Source organism: Solanum stenotomum, chromosome 3 (genome assembly GCF_019186545.1).
Source record: "Solanum stenotomum isolate F172 chromosome 3, ASM1918654v1, whole genome shotgun sequence".
Classification (NCBI taxonomy): domain Eukaryota; kingdom Viridiplantae; phylum Streptophyta; class Magnoliopsida; order Solanales; family Solanaceae; genus Solanum; species Solanum stenotomum.
In genome coordinates this window covers 9,029,094-9,049,123 of record NC_064284.1, presented here as the reverse complement: position 1 = coordinate 9,049,123, position 20,030 = coordinate 9,029,094, and the positions used below count along the sequence as shown (strand labels likewise).

At 30.2% G+C, this 20,030-nt stretch overlaps 1 protein-coding gene across 1 annotated transcript; it reads left to right on the top strand.

Moving 5' to 3' along the window:
* Window positions 1-14,168: 14,168 nt before the first annotated feature.
* On the top strand, window positions 14,169-16,315 carry LOC125859382 (ABC transporter G family member 23). Its single transcript, XM_049539122.1, has one exon. It carries the CDS (start codon window positions 14,288-14,290, stop codon window positions 16,271-16,273), a length of 1,986 nt encoding a protein of 661 aa, XP_049395079.1. The 5' UTR covers window positions 14,169-14,287; the 3' UTR covers window positions 16,274-16,315.
* Window positions 16,316-20,030: the final 3,715 nt, after the last annotated feature.

Sequence of the window (20,030 nt, the reverse complement as noted above, 5' to 3'; positions counted from 1 at the left end):
GCCTCGAATACCCAGAAAAAAAAAACTTTGAATACCCAGCAAAAACTTGTTTTGTCAATGCTTCGGTATGAATGTGATGTCTAGTCGTTGCTTGTGATAGTTCATCTGCAGATTGATACGAGTAGTTCCACCAGTAAAACCACTTAAAAACAATATGTTTATTCCTACCACAGATTTGACATCACTCAATATTATTCCTCTTCTTATTTTCACTTTGGAAACTTTTATTGTTCAAAGAACCTGGTCCATATTGATCGTTCTAAGAACCTATTCCTTGTCCAGCAGGCTTGAAACTTGTTTCTCTGGAGTTGATGTTGTTGTTTCCTCTTCCCCTGCCTTTTTGGGCAGAGAATACCATGTTATGATTTTGTTGTGATACCTCTTCTTCATCTTCCCTTATATCAAAATCCGTTAGAGCATTAACAATTTGATTAAGGGTGGGATATGGTGTCTTACCTAACATGACAGTCCTGAAGGTCTTGTATTTGAGACCTAAACCTCTAGCAAAATTAATTACTTTTGTTATTTTAATATAAGCTTTTTCCAAGCATTGCCACATCTCCTTGGCAGTTGAGCTGCCCGCAATTAGGTGCATGCTTTCTTCGGTCAAGGTGCTTGAGATTTAACTCCTTAGCAACACATCTTTCTCCTTCCAATCATCAATGGTGCCACTATCTTTTGCATCTTTCTTAACCGCTACAACTTTCCCAGCAGTCTGTCCAGTGGAACAACTACTTTTACTTAGTTCATAGATGAGATACGTTAGTTTCATCACCTGAATCAATTGGGATATTTGTGTCCTCCATATGAGGTAGTTTGTTGGCTTAAGTTTAATGGAGCAAGCGACAATGAGTTGGTGAAGTGAGGAGGTCAACATAGTGTTGGTAGAAGAGGTCATTGCAATTTAACGTGTGGTTGAATTTTTATATTTTTTATTTATCAATACTCAGAGAGCGGAAGAGTTTTTATGCTCTGATATCATGTAGAAATCTCACGTCTAGGATTAGAGAAATCAATGATTGTATTGATTAAAATAATGTTGAGTTACAAGCTCCTTATATAGGAGAGAATTGTAGATCCTAAGTTAACTATACTTAGAGTCCTACTACAATACATCAACTAGTACAATAAGTAGCAGCCTAGTCGATATAATAGTCTAATCCTACTGTGACTCTAATTCTACAACAGTGTTGTAAACTCACCAGTCAGCTTCGTTGGACCTGTTCCTTTGACATGTTTCAATCGTCAGCTTCCTTCTTTATCAACACTTGTTGTAGATACGTCAGTCAGTTTCGTTGGACATGTTCCAATCGCCAGCTTCCTTCTTCTTCAACAAGAGTAATATAGGAAAAAATTATCTCATGTTATCTTGATTTAGTAAGATGGACAACTGTAATATGACAACTATTTTTTGATAAGATGATCGATCAACTATTATAGGACGTAAATAAGTTAACACAACTTGTTGCACTATTTTCACGCTTTCAAATTGATGATCAATGTCATACACATCTCAACACCAATATTTTTATTAAACCATTTGAACTTTTTTATTGAGGTATTAATTAATTTCTTCTTATTTCTCAAATTAATTACAGTAGTTGATAACATGTGCCTACACTAGATCAGTTGTAGAGGCCACTTTTCCAAAACTACACATTAAATTGATATTCATAAAAAAAGTACAATGAATATTAATATAATTGAGGTAAGTTGGTTATATTTTCGAAAATTGAAATTCTTGCTTGATCGAGGATGAAATAATATGACCAGTTATTTTCCACGATTATAAACGTCACTCTTAATCTTTTGTATTCTCAAAAGGCAAACAAAATGCATTTAAGACAAAAAAATTCTACCAAGTATTCGAATTGAAACTTAACTAAATTCAAATTCATGTCGATAAGTAATCTAACTGTAGGCCAATTATGCTAACATACTCCTTCACAATACAATTGTGTGAGGGTAAAAAACTTAAGTATACAACTTAAGTACCTTAATTACTACTATATAACAATAGTTTTTTTACAAAATTAGGATTTATATTTAAAAAGAAAAAAAAAACGTAGAAATAGTCAGCCATACTTATCCCATATCTCTTAATTTTCTCCAATTATTTTACCTTCTTTGATTTACTCAGTTTTGTTATATATTCTCTCCCATGAGAGGTTTCTAACAAAAAAAAACTCTCTTCTACTCTAATCGACTATTCAAAATGGATACCAACAATTTTTCAATTCTAATACAACACAATGGATAATGGGACTCATCAGGTATTTGAATAAAAAAGGATTGATTTGGTGTTTTTTTACGTGGTTAATGTATTTGATTTTTCATCACCATCTGTGTTTTTTTTTTTTTTTGATAATTAAACGTTGGTTTATAAAGTACGTTTTTGTGGTATAATATAAAATTTATATGGTTTCGTTAATAGTCTGGTACATCGATTTTATTGGATTTTGTTGTTGAATAAACATTAAATATTAGTAGTCGTTTTTTTTTTGTTTTTTGCGAGTGATATTTTTTCGTTGTACATAAAAGCTGCTTTGGTTGTTATTTATCAGCCGTTTCATTGAATAATTGATTACTGGTAAATGCATGCGTAATGTTGGTTATAATACTTTGGGAGTTCACAAATACTTATAGTATGTGATTTGGTGTAATTATTAGTTTTGAGACCCCGTGTAAACATCAATTTCAAAATTGATATTTTTGTACATAGTTTAGCTAACAAAATTGAAGAAATATTATGTTGGTTATAATGCTTAAAGATGGTGTAGATGATTACGTTTATAATATCTTGTGTATTATTTTTTTTTATAAACACCAACTGTCATATAAAGTTTATTATGTAATTTTTTTGGGTGAATAAATACAATGAAATTGTGATATGCGATTTGGTGTAATTGATAGTGTGAATTATGGTTTGGTGTATGATTTGGTAAGTGATAGTGTGAAATTGGGATACGTGATTTGGTGAAAATGTATTTCCAAACAACTAAACCAGTTCTCGTCAGCCGTTTCGATACCTTCATGCCTATCAAATATTTTTGATACATTTATTGGTATATATAAAATGTTTAAAGAATTATTGAGTTGCCTACTTTGGTATAGTTGATGGTGTAAATTACGCTTTGATATATGATTTGATTAGTGATTTAGTAAGTGATAGTTACCATTTATGGTAAAATATTTGGTAAGTGATTTTACCATTTATGATAAGAAATTTGGTAAGTGATGTGGTGGAAATGTATAGTATTATACATTTTGTGGTACGTTATTTGGTATGTTTATTGGTGTATTAATTTTTCTGATTTGGCATATATAACAGGTTTAAAGAATTATTGAGTTGCCTAATTATTAATTGATAGTGTGAAATATGTTTTTATTAGTACCATAAGGCATCCCAGGGTATTATGTAGTTTGTTTTGGTTAAAATGTTGGTATGAAAACTGCTTTAGAACAAAACCCATTTGTACACCATCAATTACCAATATAACTACACAGTGCCTGATTATAAATTGAGTGTGAAATATGTTTTTATAAACACCATAAGGCATCCCATGGGTATTATGTATTTTGTTTTGGTGAAAACGTTGGTAAGAAAACTACTTTAGAACTACACCCATTTGTACACCATCAATTACCAATCTAACTACCAAACTGTGTGATCGTTTGGTATAGTGTATTAGGAAAAATAATGCATGTATTAGCCTTGTGTATTACTAGTACCTTGTTTGGTACTCTTTTTCAACCTATGTATAACTAATGCTTGCATTCTGCTAAATTTGAAAACTGATTGATAATTTGTAATTTTATATATAGGTAATTACGTGGATTACAATATTGAAGGAGTGATGTATGATGCAAACACTAAATACGAAGGCTTGATTACTACTATATCTTCCCAATTGGGTGTGGACACTAGCCATATTTAATGTAGAACTCAAATATGTCGTGAGTGGTCCATCTCCACCAATGAAGATTTATAACGATATGAGAGTCCAAGTTTATTTAGATCAAAAGAAATGCAATTCTGATTTCTTTTTAAAATATCCCTTAAATTATATTATGTTATATATGTAATGACAATACAATCAATCTTTTCTTTAACCATTTTGTTGTCTTCTCTTCCATTAGGAGATGGAGTGAATGCATTCAACTAAAACAAAAGCCTTGAACATACTATAGGAGGAGTGTCAGCAACTAAAATAATCACCAACCCTCAACACGATTGCTATAATATTTACATTTCACATGATACAATATTGATATAATTTTGATATTTTAGATGATAAATGTTGAAAATTTGAGTGATTTAGGGACATAATAAAAGGTTGGCAGTTATGGTAACATACCATACCTTATTTAGTACATTGTAAGATTAATGTATAATTAATAATAAAAAAAAATAATAAACACATGCAGCTAGAAGTTGACATAAAGTGTAGTCATTTTTAGTAAATAACATATTTATAGTTATTGAACTTCAATAACCCTATAACTATAGTCATTTTTGTAAATTGCTCTTTTTTATATTTGAGATGATACAATGTTGGTATAATTTTGATATTTTAGATGATACATTGTTGGTATAATTTGATAATTTAGATGATACAATATTGTTACATATTATGTGGTGCATATATTCTTTAGCACAAATTTAATGTATTATATGATATATATTGAGGTGTAATATAATATTAATATATTATGTAAGATTTAGCATCAAAGTTGTACGAAAATCTATCTAATATGCTAATTTTTAATTACTTTAATAAACTTTCTAGATTCAAATGATTATTTAAGTCATACCTTAACAAAATTAAAATATTTTTTCAAAAAATAACCTAGATAAATTTCAAATTTAAAAAATAAAATAAAATTTGATCACAATAAAAGAAAAAGATATTTGTATGAACACAATATTAAACAGGTGAGAAGAAAGCTACAAACAATAATTTGATTTGAATGAATAAAAATTAAGAGAGGGAAAAATCAATATATGGGTAAAAATATATATTAAAGAGTATAATTATGATTGGAAAGTTAAGTAGTAAACAATAATTATCAATTCTGTAAATTTAGCACATAACCCCCAAAAAAGGAAATAAATCGGATACTGAAATATATTTTAAAAAATAAAAAATTCAGTATATGAAAACATCTATATTATAAAACAGTATAATTATGATTGGAAAGCCAAAAAGTAAACAATAACTATCAAACTCATAAATTTAGCACACAAACCCCCAAAAAATGAAATAAATCGGATACTAAGATATATTTTTTATAATCTAAAATTCAATATATAAGCACAAAAAAATAATATAAAAGAGTATAAATATGATTGGAAAGCCAAAAAGTATACAATAGTTATCAATCCCATAAATTTAGCACATAACCCCCAAAAAGGGAAAAAATAGAAAAATAAAATATATAAATTAAAAAAAGGAAAATTAAATATAAAAAATTATCAATAATTATGGTTGGAAAGCCAAAAAGTAAACAATAATTATCAATCCCATAAATTTAGAACATAACCATCCAAAAAAGGGGGAAAAATTGGAAAGTAAAAAATATAAATTAAAAAAAAAACAAAAAACTAAATATTTTGATAATATAAAAGAGTATAATTATAGTTGGAAAGCCAAAAAGTAAACAATAATTATCAATCCCATAAATTTAGCACATAATCCCCCCAAAAAAAGGAAACAAATCGGAAAATAAAATATATAAATAAAAAAAACGAAAATTAAATATTTTGTCATGTTTGTAATTAAAAACCTAATTTTGTAAATAAAATAGAGTATATAAATATATTGTTAATTAAGTTATTAAATAGTATATTCTTGTAATTTTTATTTGTGGTGATTATATTTGGTGTTATATATACTAGCCCTTGTCACTTTGAATACTAACATGCTACGAGTCTTTAGCGTCAACTAAATACGGTCTAAGTCTAATAGAAAGTCTCAGGAATAAAATATTTTTTAACAAAAATGACTTTATAATCGAGACGAAGAATAAAGGAGCATAAAGTATTGTCATTGAAAAAAGGTGCATGTATGTTGAATAATTAGCTTTTTGAAGCTTAAAACTGCATATTGACAAATAAAAATTTGGAAAATTATATATAATAGCAATCTATTAATTCAAATTAAATGCTATACAAATATTTTGATTTAATTGTACCCTATAGCAAACTATTGCTATTTTCGCCACTCTCCCTGGTGGAATCTCGCTCGCCACTCTCGTTTGGTTACAATCTCGCTCGCCTCTCTAGCTTTTATACAAACACAAATGTCTAAAATGTGTTTGTGTTTGTATAAAGCGAGAGGAAATTGTATATATACATATATTTTCGTTCCCCTCTAGCAGATCTCGCTCGCCACTCTCCCAAATCTCGCTCGCCGCCTTCGCCTCTCTCGCTTATACAAATAGAAACGAAATGTATAAATTGCGCTTCTGTTTGTATAAAGCGAGAGAAAATTGTATATACACATGCAAATACATATATCTTCGTCCTATACACTTATAATTATACAATACAAATATTTCTCTGCCCAGTTTTCTTTTGCCTTTCTCTCTTTCTCGTTTTATACATACACAAATTATACAATTGGTCTTTTGTATACAACTGCTTTCTTTTGTATATGTATAGTGAATTATACAACTGCTTTCTTTGTATATGTATAGGGAATTATACAACTATTTTTTTTGTATATGTATAGCGAATTATACATATATATATGTTTGCTATGGAGCGCAATTATGCAAACTTTGCTATAACATACAAATATGAATTTTGTGTTTACTATATGCGAAAGTTGCTCATAAAAGAAAGATATTTATACAACTTATAATGAGCCCAGTTGACCCACATTTTTTATATTGATGTTTTTCCACTTTTATATGACTCCAAAATTAAGTAAAGATTTTCTTTTTTTCCCAGGAAGCTATATTTGTCTTTTAAAGAATTCGTTCATATCCATTATAAGCACCAACAAAAACTCTTTTTATTAACCCTTGCCACAGCTCCCACCTTTATGACTCGCACTCCCGGCCTTAAGATTGGAAGTAAATGATGTTTATCATCTGAGCAACTCCCTCTTGTCACATCAGCAAGACCTAAGTTTCTTTTTTTATCCCCTTTTGACGATTATTTTTTGGATGGAAAAACTTAGAATTAAAGAGAAAAAAAAGTGAAAAATCATTTAACCTCTTGTTTATTAAATTACTACTAGCAACAAGTAGGGTGGACCAGAATTTAGAGACAAGGCTCGTGCTCATATAAGGGGAACAAAGCTTGTTTGTTTCTGTTCTCATATATATATATATTCATTTTTTCTTTGTCCTCATCATTGTTACTAATAATGTTAGTTGTGACACTGCCTAATACGTATAATAATTTATCATAAACTTTCAACCTAATTTCACATGCAAGCAAGTGATAATCATTTCTTGTTTTTTGGCTTCATTTTCTTTTCTTTTCTTTTGGATTTGATTCCCTATTATGTTTTGGCTATTTTGCTAATTAATAACTGCCATGATCTTAATTAATTGTTATATATAGGTCTAGTCTCTCTAACTATTATAGCCACATGGATTGAGCTAAATGCTAATCAAGAGGGAAAATCTTTTGTAAATTTTCTTCACAAATTCGATTGCAAAAACAATAGTATAGTCTTTTCTGGGATTTTCATTTCTTCAAAAGAAAAAGAATTGTGAAAATTAGACACGTCTAAATAAATGATTATCTAACTAGTATATATTTCGATCTCTACATGAATCGCTGGTAGAGGAAATTTTAGAGTGTCACAAATCACAATTTTGTAATATGAGTTTTAAGTAATATATATTGTCACGGTCTCTAAATAATTTTTACATCATACAGATCATCTTTACCTGTTATATANAGTGAAAAAACGTGAGATGCTTCGGTTCAGATGCACAATTTAATTAGTGTGCATGTATGAAGACGTGAATGAATTAGACACATAACATGGTAGAAGACTATACATATGATAGGATAATGGTCCATATAAAGACAAAGAACATTTACAAGCATATATTTCCCCACAGACCGACATTCTTTCAACCCATTTCCTTTCACTAATTGCTGTCATATGACAGATTGCATTATTGAAGGAAAAAAAATAAATCAAAATGGAGAGTTCATGTTGAAATTAGATTATTTTGTTTTTTGTCATAGTATAGACTATAGATATATCGATTTGGCAATTATAGTTAATAATACATTTGCGTCTGTTAGCTAGCCTCTCGTTCCTTCTCCTAATCTACTAACTATATATTATTTCGTTTCTTTCGTTTTATTTGACCCTTATTGACTTGATATATTATATTTTATTGCTTTTTACTTTTTTAGTTTTATATTAGTTGATTATTTTATTTTTTACATGAAAATCATAAATAAGAAGATAATTTTACTAATTCATCTTTTTAAAAAATTATTGAGAATTTTACATAAAAATGTGAATATTTTTAAAAAAAATTAATTGTAAGAGTTGTAGAAATCTCACATCTAGGATTAGAGAAATAAAGGATTGTATTGATGAAAATAATGTTGAGCTACAAGCTCCTTATATAGGAGAGAATTGCAGAGTCCTAAGTTAACTATACTTAAGTCCTACTACAATACATCAACTAGTACAACAAGTAGCAGCCTAGTCAATATAATAGTCTAATCCTAGTGTGACTCTAATTCTACAACAATGTTGTAAACTCGTCAGTCAGTTTCGTTGGACCTGTTCCTTTGACATGTTTCAATCGTCAACTTCCTTCTTCATTAACACTTGTTGTAGATACGTCAGTCAGCTTCGTTGGACATGTTCCAATCGCCAGCTTCCTTCTTCTTCAACAAGAGTAATATAGGAAAAATTTATCTCATGTTTTCTTGATTTAGTAAGATGGATAACTATAATGTGACAACTATTTTTTGATAAGATGATCGATCAACTATTATAGGACGGAAATAAGTTAACTCAAATTGTTGCACTATTTTCACGCTTTCAAATTGATGATCAATGTCATACACATCTCAACACCAATATTTTTATTAAACCATTTCAACTTTTTTATTGAAGTATTAATTAATTTCTTCTTATTTCTCAAATTAATTACAATAGTTGATAACATGTGCCTACACTAGATCAGTTGTAGAGGCCACTTTTCCAACACTACACATTAAATTGATATTCATAAAAAAAAAAGTACAATTAATGTTAATATAATTGAGGTAAGTATGTTATATTTTCAAAAATTGAAATTCTTGCTTGATCAAGGATAAAATAATATCACCAGTTATTTTCCCCGATTATAAACGTCATACTTAATCTTTTATAATCTCAAAAGGCAAACAAAATACAATTAAGAAAAAAAATTCTACCTAGTATTCGAATTGAAACCTAATTAAATCCAAATTCATGTTGGTAAGTAATATGACTGCAGGCCAATTATGCTAACATACTCCTTCACAATACAATTGTGTGATTACATTTAATTTGGTGTTATATCTACTAGCCCTTGTCACTTTGAATACTAACATGCTAGGAGTCTTTAGCATCAACTAAATACGATCTAAGTCTAATAGAAAGTCTTGGAAGTAAAGCACTTTCTAATAAAAATGACTTTATAATCGAGACGGAGAATAAAAGAGTATAAGGTATTGTCATTGAAAAAAGGTGTATGTATGTTGAATAATTAGCTTTTTGAAGCTTAAAACTGCAAGATTGACAAATAAAAGAAAGATATTTATACAACTTACTATGAGCCCAGTTGAGCCGCATTTTTTATATTGATGTTTTCCCACTTTTACATGACTCCCAAATTAAGTAAAGATCTTCTTTTTTCCCAGGAAGCTATATTTATCTTTTAAAGAATTCGTTAATATCCATTATAAGCATCAACAAAAGACACTTTTTTTAACCCTCTCCCAGAGATCCCACCTTTATGACTCGAACTCACATTCTTAAAATTGAAAGTGAAAGGTGTTTCATCTGAGCGACTCCCTCTTGTCGCATCAAGAAGACTTAAGTTCCTTTTTTATTCCCTTTACACGATTATTTTTGGGTGGGATAACTTAGAATTAAAGAGAAAAAAAGTGAAAAATCATTTAACCTATTTATTAATTACTACTAGGAACAAGTAAGGTGGACCAAAATTTAGAGACAAGGCTCGTGCTCATATAAGGGGAACAAAGCTTGTTTGTTTCTGTTCTCATACATATGTTTTTTTTTTTTTCTTTGTCCTCATCATTGTAACTAATAATGTTAGTTGTGACACTGGTTAATACGTATAATAATTTATCATAAACTTTCAACCTAATTTCACATGCAAGCAAGTGATAATCATTTCTTGTTTTTTGGCTTCATTTTCTTTTCTTTTCTTTTGGATTTGATTCCCTATTATGTTTTGGCTATTTTGCTAATTAATAACTGCCATGATCTTAATTAATTGTTATATATAGGTCTAGTCTCTCTAACTATTATAGCCACATGGATTGAGCTAAATGCTAATCAAGAGGGAAAATCTTTTGTAAATTTTCTTCACAAATTCGATTGCAAAAACAATAGTATAGTCTTTTCTGGGAATTTCATTTCTTCAAAAGAAAAAGAATTGTGAAAATTAGACAAGTCTAAATAAATGATTATCTAACTAGTATATATTTCGATCTCTATATGAATCGCTAGTAGAGGAAATTTAGAGTGTCACAAATCACAATTTTGTAATATGAGTTTTAAGTAATATATATTGTCACGGTCTCTAAATAATTTTTACATCATCAGATCATCTTTACCTGTTATATATATAGAAAATAATAGAGAGAAGTGTTGAACACCCTTAAACTTGACACAAATTATTAGTTTCATCCTTGAACTATTGATAACCTTAAAAACACCCCTCTACTTGACTAACTAAACTTAGATACACCCCCGATTTGCCACAAGACATAGCAAGTGGTCTCAAACTCTTGTATGACATGTAACCCTTAATAAAAATCCGAGAAAAGTGTTAAAAATACCCCCAAAATTTGACAATAATTTAGGGGTGTATTTCACTCATGTTATAAGATCGGAGGTATATTTAAGTTTAGTTAGTCAGACAAAGAGGTGTTTTTAGAGCTGTCAATAGTTTAGAGATGAAAATAATAATTCACACCTAATTTAGGAGTGTTTTCAATACTTCTCTCAAAATAATATATAAATCTTATTTTTTCAAATTTTATATTTTAAGGAGACTTACCTTTTTTTGGTGCATGACAGTGACACGTTATATAAATTTATAACTCTTGTTAACATGTCTATCGACCTCAACATTTACGTCGGCAGTGTATTATACTTCAGAAATGTAATATCCACTAATCAAGTATCTCTCTCTCTCAATGACTATAAAAAATAATCTAAGCCAATGCTGGTAGTATCTCTCTAATAGTTACAACAATAACAATATATTTAATGTAATTTTATGGATGAAATTTTAAAATACGTAGAGTATATGCAGATTTTATCCTTATCTTATGAAGGTAAATCAAAATTGTTTCCGAAAGACTGTTAAAATAACACAATTCAAGATACAAAAATAAAATAAACATTACAAATAATAGAGAAATCACTACCAATTAGCATTCATAATGTGATAACCAGATCAAAGAAACAACATGCACTAACAGTGTAACACAAATCGAATGACAAGAAACAATGAGCTAGACTAATATTGATACTACTGGTATGTGTAAGGAGAAACAACACTCAACTATCTATTAACTTTTCACTCTAATCATCGGCCTCTGTATCCTCCGTGTCAATGAACATTTGAAGGGTAAATTTCACAAATCATCACACAATTATAATTTTTTAACATCAAAATCACACAACTTCATTTTGTCACTTAAATTTCACCAATAACTTTCTCTTCTTAATTCCTTTTCCCTCCCATAGAAAAAATCAAAATAAAGAATTAATTAATGTCAATATTGGCCAAATAATTTAACGCGTAACAAAATATGAAAATAAAGCATCACCTAATTAAACAGATCTGATAATGTGCTATTAAAGCAAAGAAAATAACAGTTATGAATTTTGGAAGGACTTTGGTTCTTAAATTGTATTATTTTGTTAAATAGTGATAGTGATGAAAATTGAGCACAAAAATTTGTTGGGACTAAAAGGGACATATGGTTTGCTTGAAACTTCATTATCAAAACAAATGGACAAAACATATAAAAATCAAGAAGAAATTAATGGGTAAAAGTTGTATATGGGGCTTACTAAATAGACTTGCTGTCGGGGTCAAAAAGAGCACCCTACCATAATTGGTTTGAACCTTTTAAAGGCTTTTTTCTCCCTTCACTAAATTCTATTTGTGGTTTTGGACTACATACCTCGTGTGATGTTTAGAATAATTTACGCTCGCTTCGATTAATTTTATAATGTAATTCCTACTTTTCATAACATAAATATTGGATAACTTTGTCATTAAGATTTAAATAAAAGAGAAAAAAATTAGCTATTATTTTTTAATTCCTCCAATATAATTTAAACTCGGGAATTCAGTTTTTTCAATCCATTTCGCTGACTATTAATTAGTCCACACTTTTGAGTATTTATATTTTATGAGTGTTTGATTGAATGCGTAATTTTGAATAGGAAGAACGATTTTTTGAAGCTTATAATCTTAAACATGCTACATAATTTGTATTACTAAAATTTATGTTTAAGGAAAACATAGAGTATTTAAGTTAAATTATTTCAAATATAAAAAAAAATGTCATTTTATCTTAACAAACTAAAAATGATATAGATAGATTACTTGAGTAGCGTTTGTGTGGCCATATACTATCTACACATACTTTAAACTAAATAGCCAAAGACATTGGGTTATAATTTTCGGTAAACAAATTATTTGATGTTTGTTGGGTCAACGTGGGTTGAGTTATGGGTTATAATCCAGACCAATCGAAGTTTAGAAGGAATTACACTTTCATAGGCTAAAGTGACAATCATCGATCATATGTTATGAAATGGCCCAAAGACATTGGTATATGTTAAATTTAGTTAATGAGCCATAAATTAACAAGGCCATGCATGTTGTTGGATTAATAAAATTGGGTCATGTCATAAACCAACTTGTTGGACTCAAGTTTCATATCGAGTCGAAACGAATCGAAATTGATATATACTCCTTACATGATTTATGGCTAGAGTGACGTGACATGAAGCACCAACGTCTTCAAATCCTAACTCCGACTCTATTGGCACCTTAATTATGATTATAGGTATGATGAAAAATATAAGGACAGAAGAAAATAAGAAGGGTGGAACTACAGATACACAGACTAAAAATAAGCCCAATCCAATGAACATGATAATGGTGGCAGTGACAATAAGTTAAGCCCAATGAAACAAAAATAGATTATTGATATATCTGGACCTATAGTTGTATTGGAAATAATTGGCATTAGACAGCCTATTCTCGTAAATGATTTTGATATATTTGAGCATATAGAAATCAAATCAATGACATGTTGGTCTATAATTTATAAGTAGCAAAACAATTTTATTTATGCCAGAGGACCCAACATAATTGCACATCTGTAATACTAAAAAATCCGAGTGATGTTCCTGACGATCGTTTTATTGTAAGTAGCACTTTACTAGCATGACAACTTTTTATAAATATTCAAATCAATTTCTCTTTTTTAAAACAGATTAAATAACAGCATTTCCTGGCGTCCTATATGATAGATGGATGACAAATGGCTAACAGGTTCTTTTTTATTAACAAGAAAATTCGCAGTCGCTATTTTTTAGGTGCGTACAAGGTACAACCTATAAACCACACACGATAGAGAAATCCCACTGGGCAACTCCAGTGGACTAGCTTGAATGAGAAAATATGCAGAGTTTCAAACCTGAAACCCCCATTTGAGAGATCACCTGCTCAACCAACTTGGTCACTCTTTCAGATATGGCTAACAAGTTATTGTATACATCACCATAATTTGATAATTTTGAGTATCGTCTAATCATATATGTGTATGTAGTCTCTTAATTATAATGTTGGTCAAAATATGTAGATGGCCAAACATTGCCAATATTACATTACATATTTTCACCAGCATTTAGGAAAACATAAACAACAATCAACCAAGTTTGTTCAACTTCCTTTTCCCAAAGTCCAAACTAAATATTTGTACACTTAATTCTCTCATCTCCATAACCTTGTTTAATTTTCTGCTTCACCAATTCTCTAACTCCCAAAAAAAATGGCTTCTCCATGTACAACTTACCATCCAAGTCCTGGTAGCCCTGAAAATGACTCAATGATACTTTTCTCAACTTCAACTTCATGTTCACCAGCCAAAGAATCCACAATAACTCACTCTAATTCTTCTTCCTTCAATTCTTCATCACCACCACCACGACAATCGTCTCCAGATAAAACTTATGAACTAAGAATTCGAAATCTTTCATATACTATCTCCCCAAATGGCTCAATATTTTCTTCATTATTAATGAAGAAGAGTACTAAGCCAAAAAGCACCATACTCAAATCAGTTTCTTTTGTGGCTGGATGTTCGGAGATTCTAGCGATTGTTGGACCAAGTGGAACGGGCAAGTCAACGTTGTTACGTGTGATATCAGGCAGGGTGAGTGACAAAGAGTTTGATCCAAAGAGTGTTTATCTCAATGATCATGCAATTACTACCCCTGTACAATTGAGGAACATATGTGGTTATGTAGCTCAAGAGGACAATTTACTTCCTTTATTAACAGTGAAGGAAACTTTGATGTTTAGCGCGAAGTTTAGGCTAAGAGGGATGAGTTCAAAGGAGCGCGAAGAAAGGGTTGAGAGCTTGATGCAAGAACTTGGCCTTGATCATGTAGCAAACAACTTCGTTGGAGACGAAGAGAACAGAGGAATTTCAGGTGGCGAAAGAAAAAGGGTGTCAATTGGAGTTGACATGATACATGATCCACCAATATTACTGTTAGATGAGCCAACTTCAGGACTAGACAGCAGTTCAGCACTTCAAGTTATTGAATTGCTTTCGTCTATGGCGAAAACAAAACAAAGAACCATAGTTTTATCTATCCATCAGCCTAGTTATAGAATTCTTCAGTACATTTCTAATCTTTTGATCCTTTCTCATGGATCAGTTGTTCACAATGGCTCTCTTCAATCGCTCGAGGAAAATATAAATAGGATGGGATATGAAATACCTATTCAGCTCAACCCTCTTGAATTTGCCATGGAAATTATATCCGTATTGGAAAATCAAGAACCACATTTTAAGTATCAGTCATGTTCCTATTTGAGATGGGAAGAGGCCATAATTCAAGACACCGCGAATAAAGAAGTAATCGATCAGGGAAAAATTGGTGCTGTTTCGAATAAACACTGCTCAAGTTTATTTGAAATAGCAGTGTTATGTTCAAGATTCTGGAAGATTATTTACAGGACAAAGCAACTGTTCTTGGCGAGAACGATGCAAGCTCTTGTGGGAGGATTTGGACTTGGAAGTGTGTATATAAAAATGAGGAATGATGAAGGTGCAGTTGCAGAAAGATTAGGCCTTTTTGCATTTAGCCTTAGTTTTCTTCTTTCATCCACTGTTGAAGCTTTACCAATTTATCTTCAAGAAAGGCGGGTGATCATGAAGGAAGCGTCTAGAGGAGCTTATAAAATCTCTTCTTACATGATCGCAAACACTATAATCTTTCTCCCATTTCTCTTTGCAGTGGCCATTCTTTTCGCTGTCCCAGTGTACTGGATCGTAGGGCTGAACCCCTCTATTACAGCTTTCGTGTTCTTCACTTTCGTGGTTTGGGTGATAGTGTTGATGGCAAGCTCATTGGTTCTGTTTCTGAGTGCAATTTCCCCTGATTTCATTTCAGGGAATTCACTGATTTGCACTGTTCTTGGGGCTTTTTTTCTATTCTCAGGCTACTTCATTCCAAAAGAATGCATACCAAAATATTGGCTTTTCATGTACTATGTTTCATTATATAGGTACCCATTGGACGCTTTGTTGACAAATGAATACTGGAGTTTGAGACACAAATGTTTTACTTGGAATGATGAAAATCATTCAGAATGTTTGCTTACAGGAAATGATGTATTGAAGAATAGGGGACTTGACAAGGATACCAGGTGGATGAACGTTGGAATTATGCTTGCTTTCTTTGTGTTTTATAGGGTGATTTGTTGGCTTGTTCTTGCAAGAAAAGCGTCAAAGACAACAATTTGAAACGATTACAACATGCTGGAGATCAGAAGAACACGACATTGTTGAAGATTGAAGATTGAAGATCGAGAGTATCTCATGTTTATAATAGATCTATGTTGCTCATACTATTCAAAAAGGCCACCGCATGTATGCCTGTTTTGAAGAGTCCGCAATAGATTAGTTTATTGGAGTGGAATTGGAGAAATCTTTTTTTTATGTGTAATTCTTTTGTAGTTCACTTGTGTTAATCTAGTTATCATGTAATATTAGCCTAAAATCTCTATATGGACCTTATTTTTGTTTTACACTCCCTTTTGTTTTTGTTCTAATATATATATCTGTTTTATCATTTTGAGACGTTCCAAAATGTTTGATACCATTCTATTTTCATATTTACGAGAATTTAAATTATTTACACAATCATATAAAATAGAACGGTTAAATCATAATGTCATTTTTTCCTAGATCTTACATGACGGATAAACAACTACAAATGGGTTTGGACAAAGCAGCCCAATCCATACATAATTGGGCCTAACCTACCTATTTCTCACCAGGAGAAATGGCCCAATAAACAACTTTCGGACCCCAATTAATTATGAGTGTTTCAAAATTAATAATCGTTTAGTCGCTTTCGATGCAAATATAAAATTTGAACAAAAATACCTAGCCAAAACACAAGGAAAAGAGCAGGCTGCTTACAACATTGCAGTTAGCTAAATTCCAAATAATACCTAGATTCTCCATTTGGCTAGATGAAAGATGTGTCAACTAAATATGGACACATAAAATGGACGGAGGAATTAGAAACTAATCAGAACATGTGAGAAGATGAAAACTTAAATATTCGATGTATTTAAAAATGATGGTGAAAACAGAGAATTAAGGAGTTGCCTGCACTATTTGTTGTCTAACCTTTTATAGACATACTTATCGTAATTGCACTGCTCAATAAATTTTAAATATAACATTAAAAATTGTATAACTCCCATATTAATATTATAGAAATCAATTGATTAAACGGAAAAGGGTCAAAATTGCCCCTGAACTATATGAAATAGACCATAATACCCTTCGTTACATTTTGGGATCAAAAATGCCCATGTTGTTATCCTAAGAGACCACAAATACCCTCAAGAGTTAACACCCCAAATTTTTGTTGACGTGGCAAGCCACGTGGGACTAATCCTTCCATCTAAGCGTTGCCAACTAGGATTCACTACAAAAGAACTAGACCTTTAGCGGCAACAACAGTCGCCGCAAAAGCCCAGAAAATCGTCACCAAAAGTTTTTAACATTAAATTCTAATTTTGTGTTTTTTTCTTCATTGTTTTTAAAAAACCAAATATGATATCGATTAAGTAGGAGTTTGAAGACACTATATGTTTTATTTTATGTCATATGTAAATGTATAAAATGTACAATGATGCATTATATATATATATATATATAGTAGGAGATTTTAATCAAGAAGTAATTTTGATTATTTTTCGTAATAATATTGAATGTTTTTAATATGGTTATTGCAAGTTATTTATTTTAGAAAATTAGGTCGCAATCGAAAATTAATTATCATATTTTTTTGTTGAAAAAATAGGTTTTACTAGCGAATGGTTGTTGGAGCCTTAGTCGCCACTAAAAATCACTCATAACCTTTAGTGGCAATATTTTGGGATTTTGTGGCGACTTTGTCGCCACTAAAAGTCAAGTTCTTTTGTAGTGAGTCTTAGTTGACAATGCTTAGGTGGAGGGATTAGTCCTATGTGGCTTGTCACGTCACTAAAAAATTGGGGTGTTAACTCTTGAGGGTATTTGTGGTCTCCTGGGATAACTGCGAGGGTATTTTTGATCCCAAAATGTAATGGAGGGTATAAGTGGTCTATTTCGCATAGTTCAGGAGCAATTTTGACTCTTTTCCGTTGATTAAATAAATAAATACTTTTACATCTTTACTCGACTTATTTCATCTTTCGTAAAAAGTTATTAATATTCTCTAAAACAAGCTCTATCATTTAATTATTATTAGTATGCAACAAAATATTTGTTGTCATAGCCCAATTTTGTTAGGCATGTTGACACATGGAGAATCTATCGATTAAGCAATATTCATAATATAATAATTGTATCTAAATTAAGAGTACAAATATATCCCATGAATTAGAGAATCTATTTTGTATAGTTAGTGTAAAAATACTTATCACTATTCGACCCCATTCAATAAATTCACAAGGTAATAGTACATGAAATTGGAATGAGATCATTTTTATAATCAAAATATAAATTACATTAAATTTATGCTACAATCATATTAATAACGTGTCCAATACCTCTATCTTAAATATTGAATTTAAATTTTATAACTTATTGAAGCTGATGATATAACCTTGTGTATATAAGCTAAACAATTTTATATATCAAATCATGATTTGCTTTATATGTAAAAGGGCACACATACAAGCCAAAGGTCTAATCGTTTTTGGTTAATAGTACACAGACTACAATAATTGTTTCATGGCTTAGAGAAAAAATGACGGGATCCCTTATTTGTAATAAGATGTATTGGAGGAGGTATGTTGAAAATAAAATTACGATATTTCTACCATCAATCTGAGGTTTCATTGAGAGTGAAAAATTATGAATATAAGACACTTTATTTTCTTAGTGAGTCTGTTCAACGTATTTTCAAACTAATTAAGTTGGCTAACGAGTCTACTTACTCTCATTCAATAATTGTAGGTCATTATCGATCAATTATTCATAAATCAAATCACCTTTTCAACATGAGATATTGTACGCTAATGTCGTGGGGCAAACAAAGCTTAACAATATTTGTTTACGTTCAATAGGTAGTTGGGAGAATATGTACTTATTTCATTTTGCACGTTACACTTTATTATTAATGTCAAATGTTTACAAATAAATATGATTTAAATTGTCTAACCAATACATTAATTCATTTTCCAAGTTTTTGGATGATAAGACTTTTGGGATATATATTATTAAAATCATATGCTTAGTTATAGTATTTATTATAAAATAATTATTAATTCAATTTTAATTAAAGATTTAATAGATCATATATTCGTTTATAGTGTCTGCTTACTTATATAGTAAATGTTTTAAAGGGTGTTTAGATTGACTTGAAAATTGGTCAATTTTATTTTTTAAGTTAGTTTTTGACTTCTCGAAGTGTTTGATAAATATAAAAACAATTTAAAATAAATCATAAATGACTTAAAATAAGTTCAGAAGTGTTTGACAAGTTTAAAAATTACTTAAAATAAGTTTAAAATGACTTAAAATAGGCTAAAAATCAAAAGTAGGTCTCCCCCTACTTTTTATTTTTTGACTTAAAAGTTATTTAAATTTGACTTTTTATATTTGACTTAAAAGTTACTTTTGAAGTCAATCCAAGCAGGCTCTTAGAGTATAGAGTTTTAGCTTATATGGAGAGGATTATATCCTTGGTTCTTATAAGTATAAAGTTTTTTGTTAACAATCTAAGATGAAAATTAAACATGTCATCGGTACGATTGTAACACAAGATTTTATATAATTTATCTTGATTATGCAGGGAACGTTATAGTTCCAATAATCTTGTGCTAGTGCATTTTGCATGTATTGAACGAGACCGAGTAGAGATAGTTGCTTTAGAATGACTAACAAAAGCGATCTAAACTATTAAATGTACTTATATTCTTAATTCTGATATAATATTATGATATGTATATATTAGTTATCGTTTTAATTTATTAAAATGTGGGATTTTGAGATGAGT

Coding starts and splice junctions, on each gene's coding strand:
- LOC125859382 (XM_049539122.1), top strand. CDS start 14,288: ATGGCTTCTCCATGTACAACTTACCATCCAAGTCCTGGTAGCCCTGAA.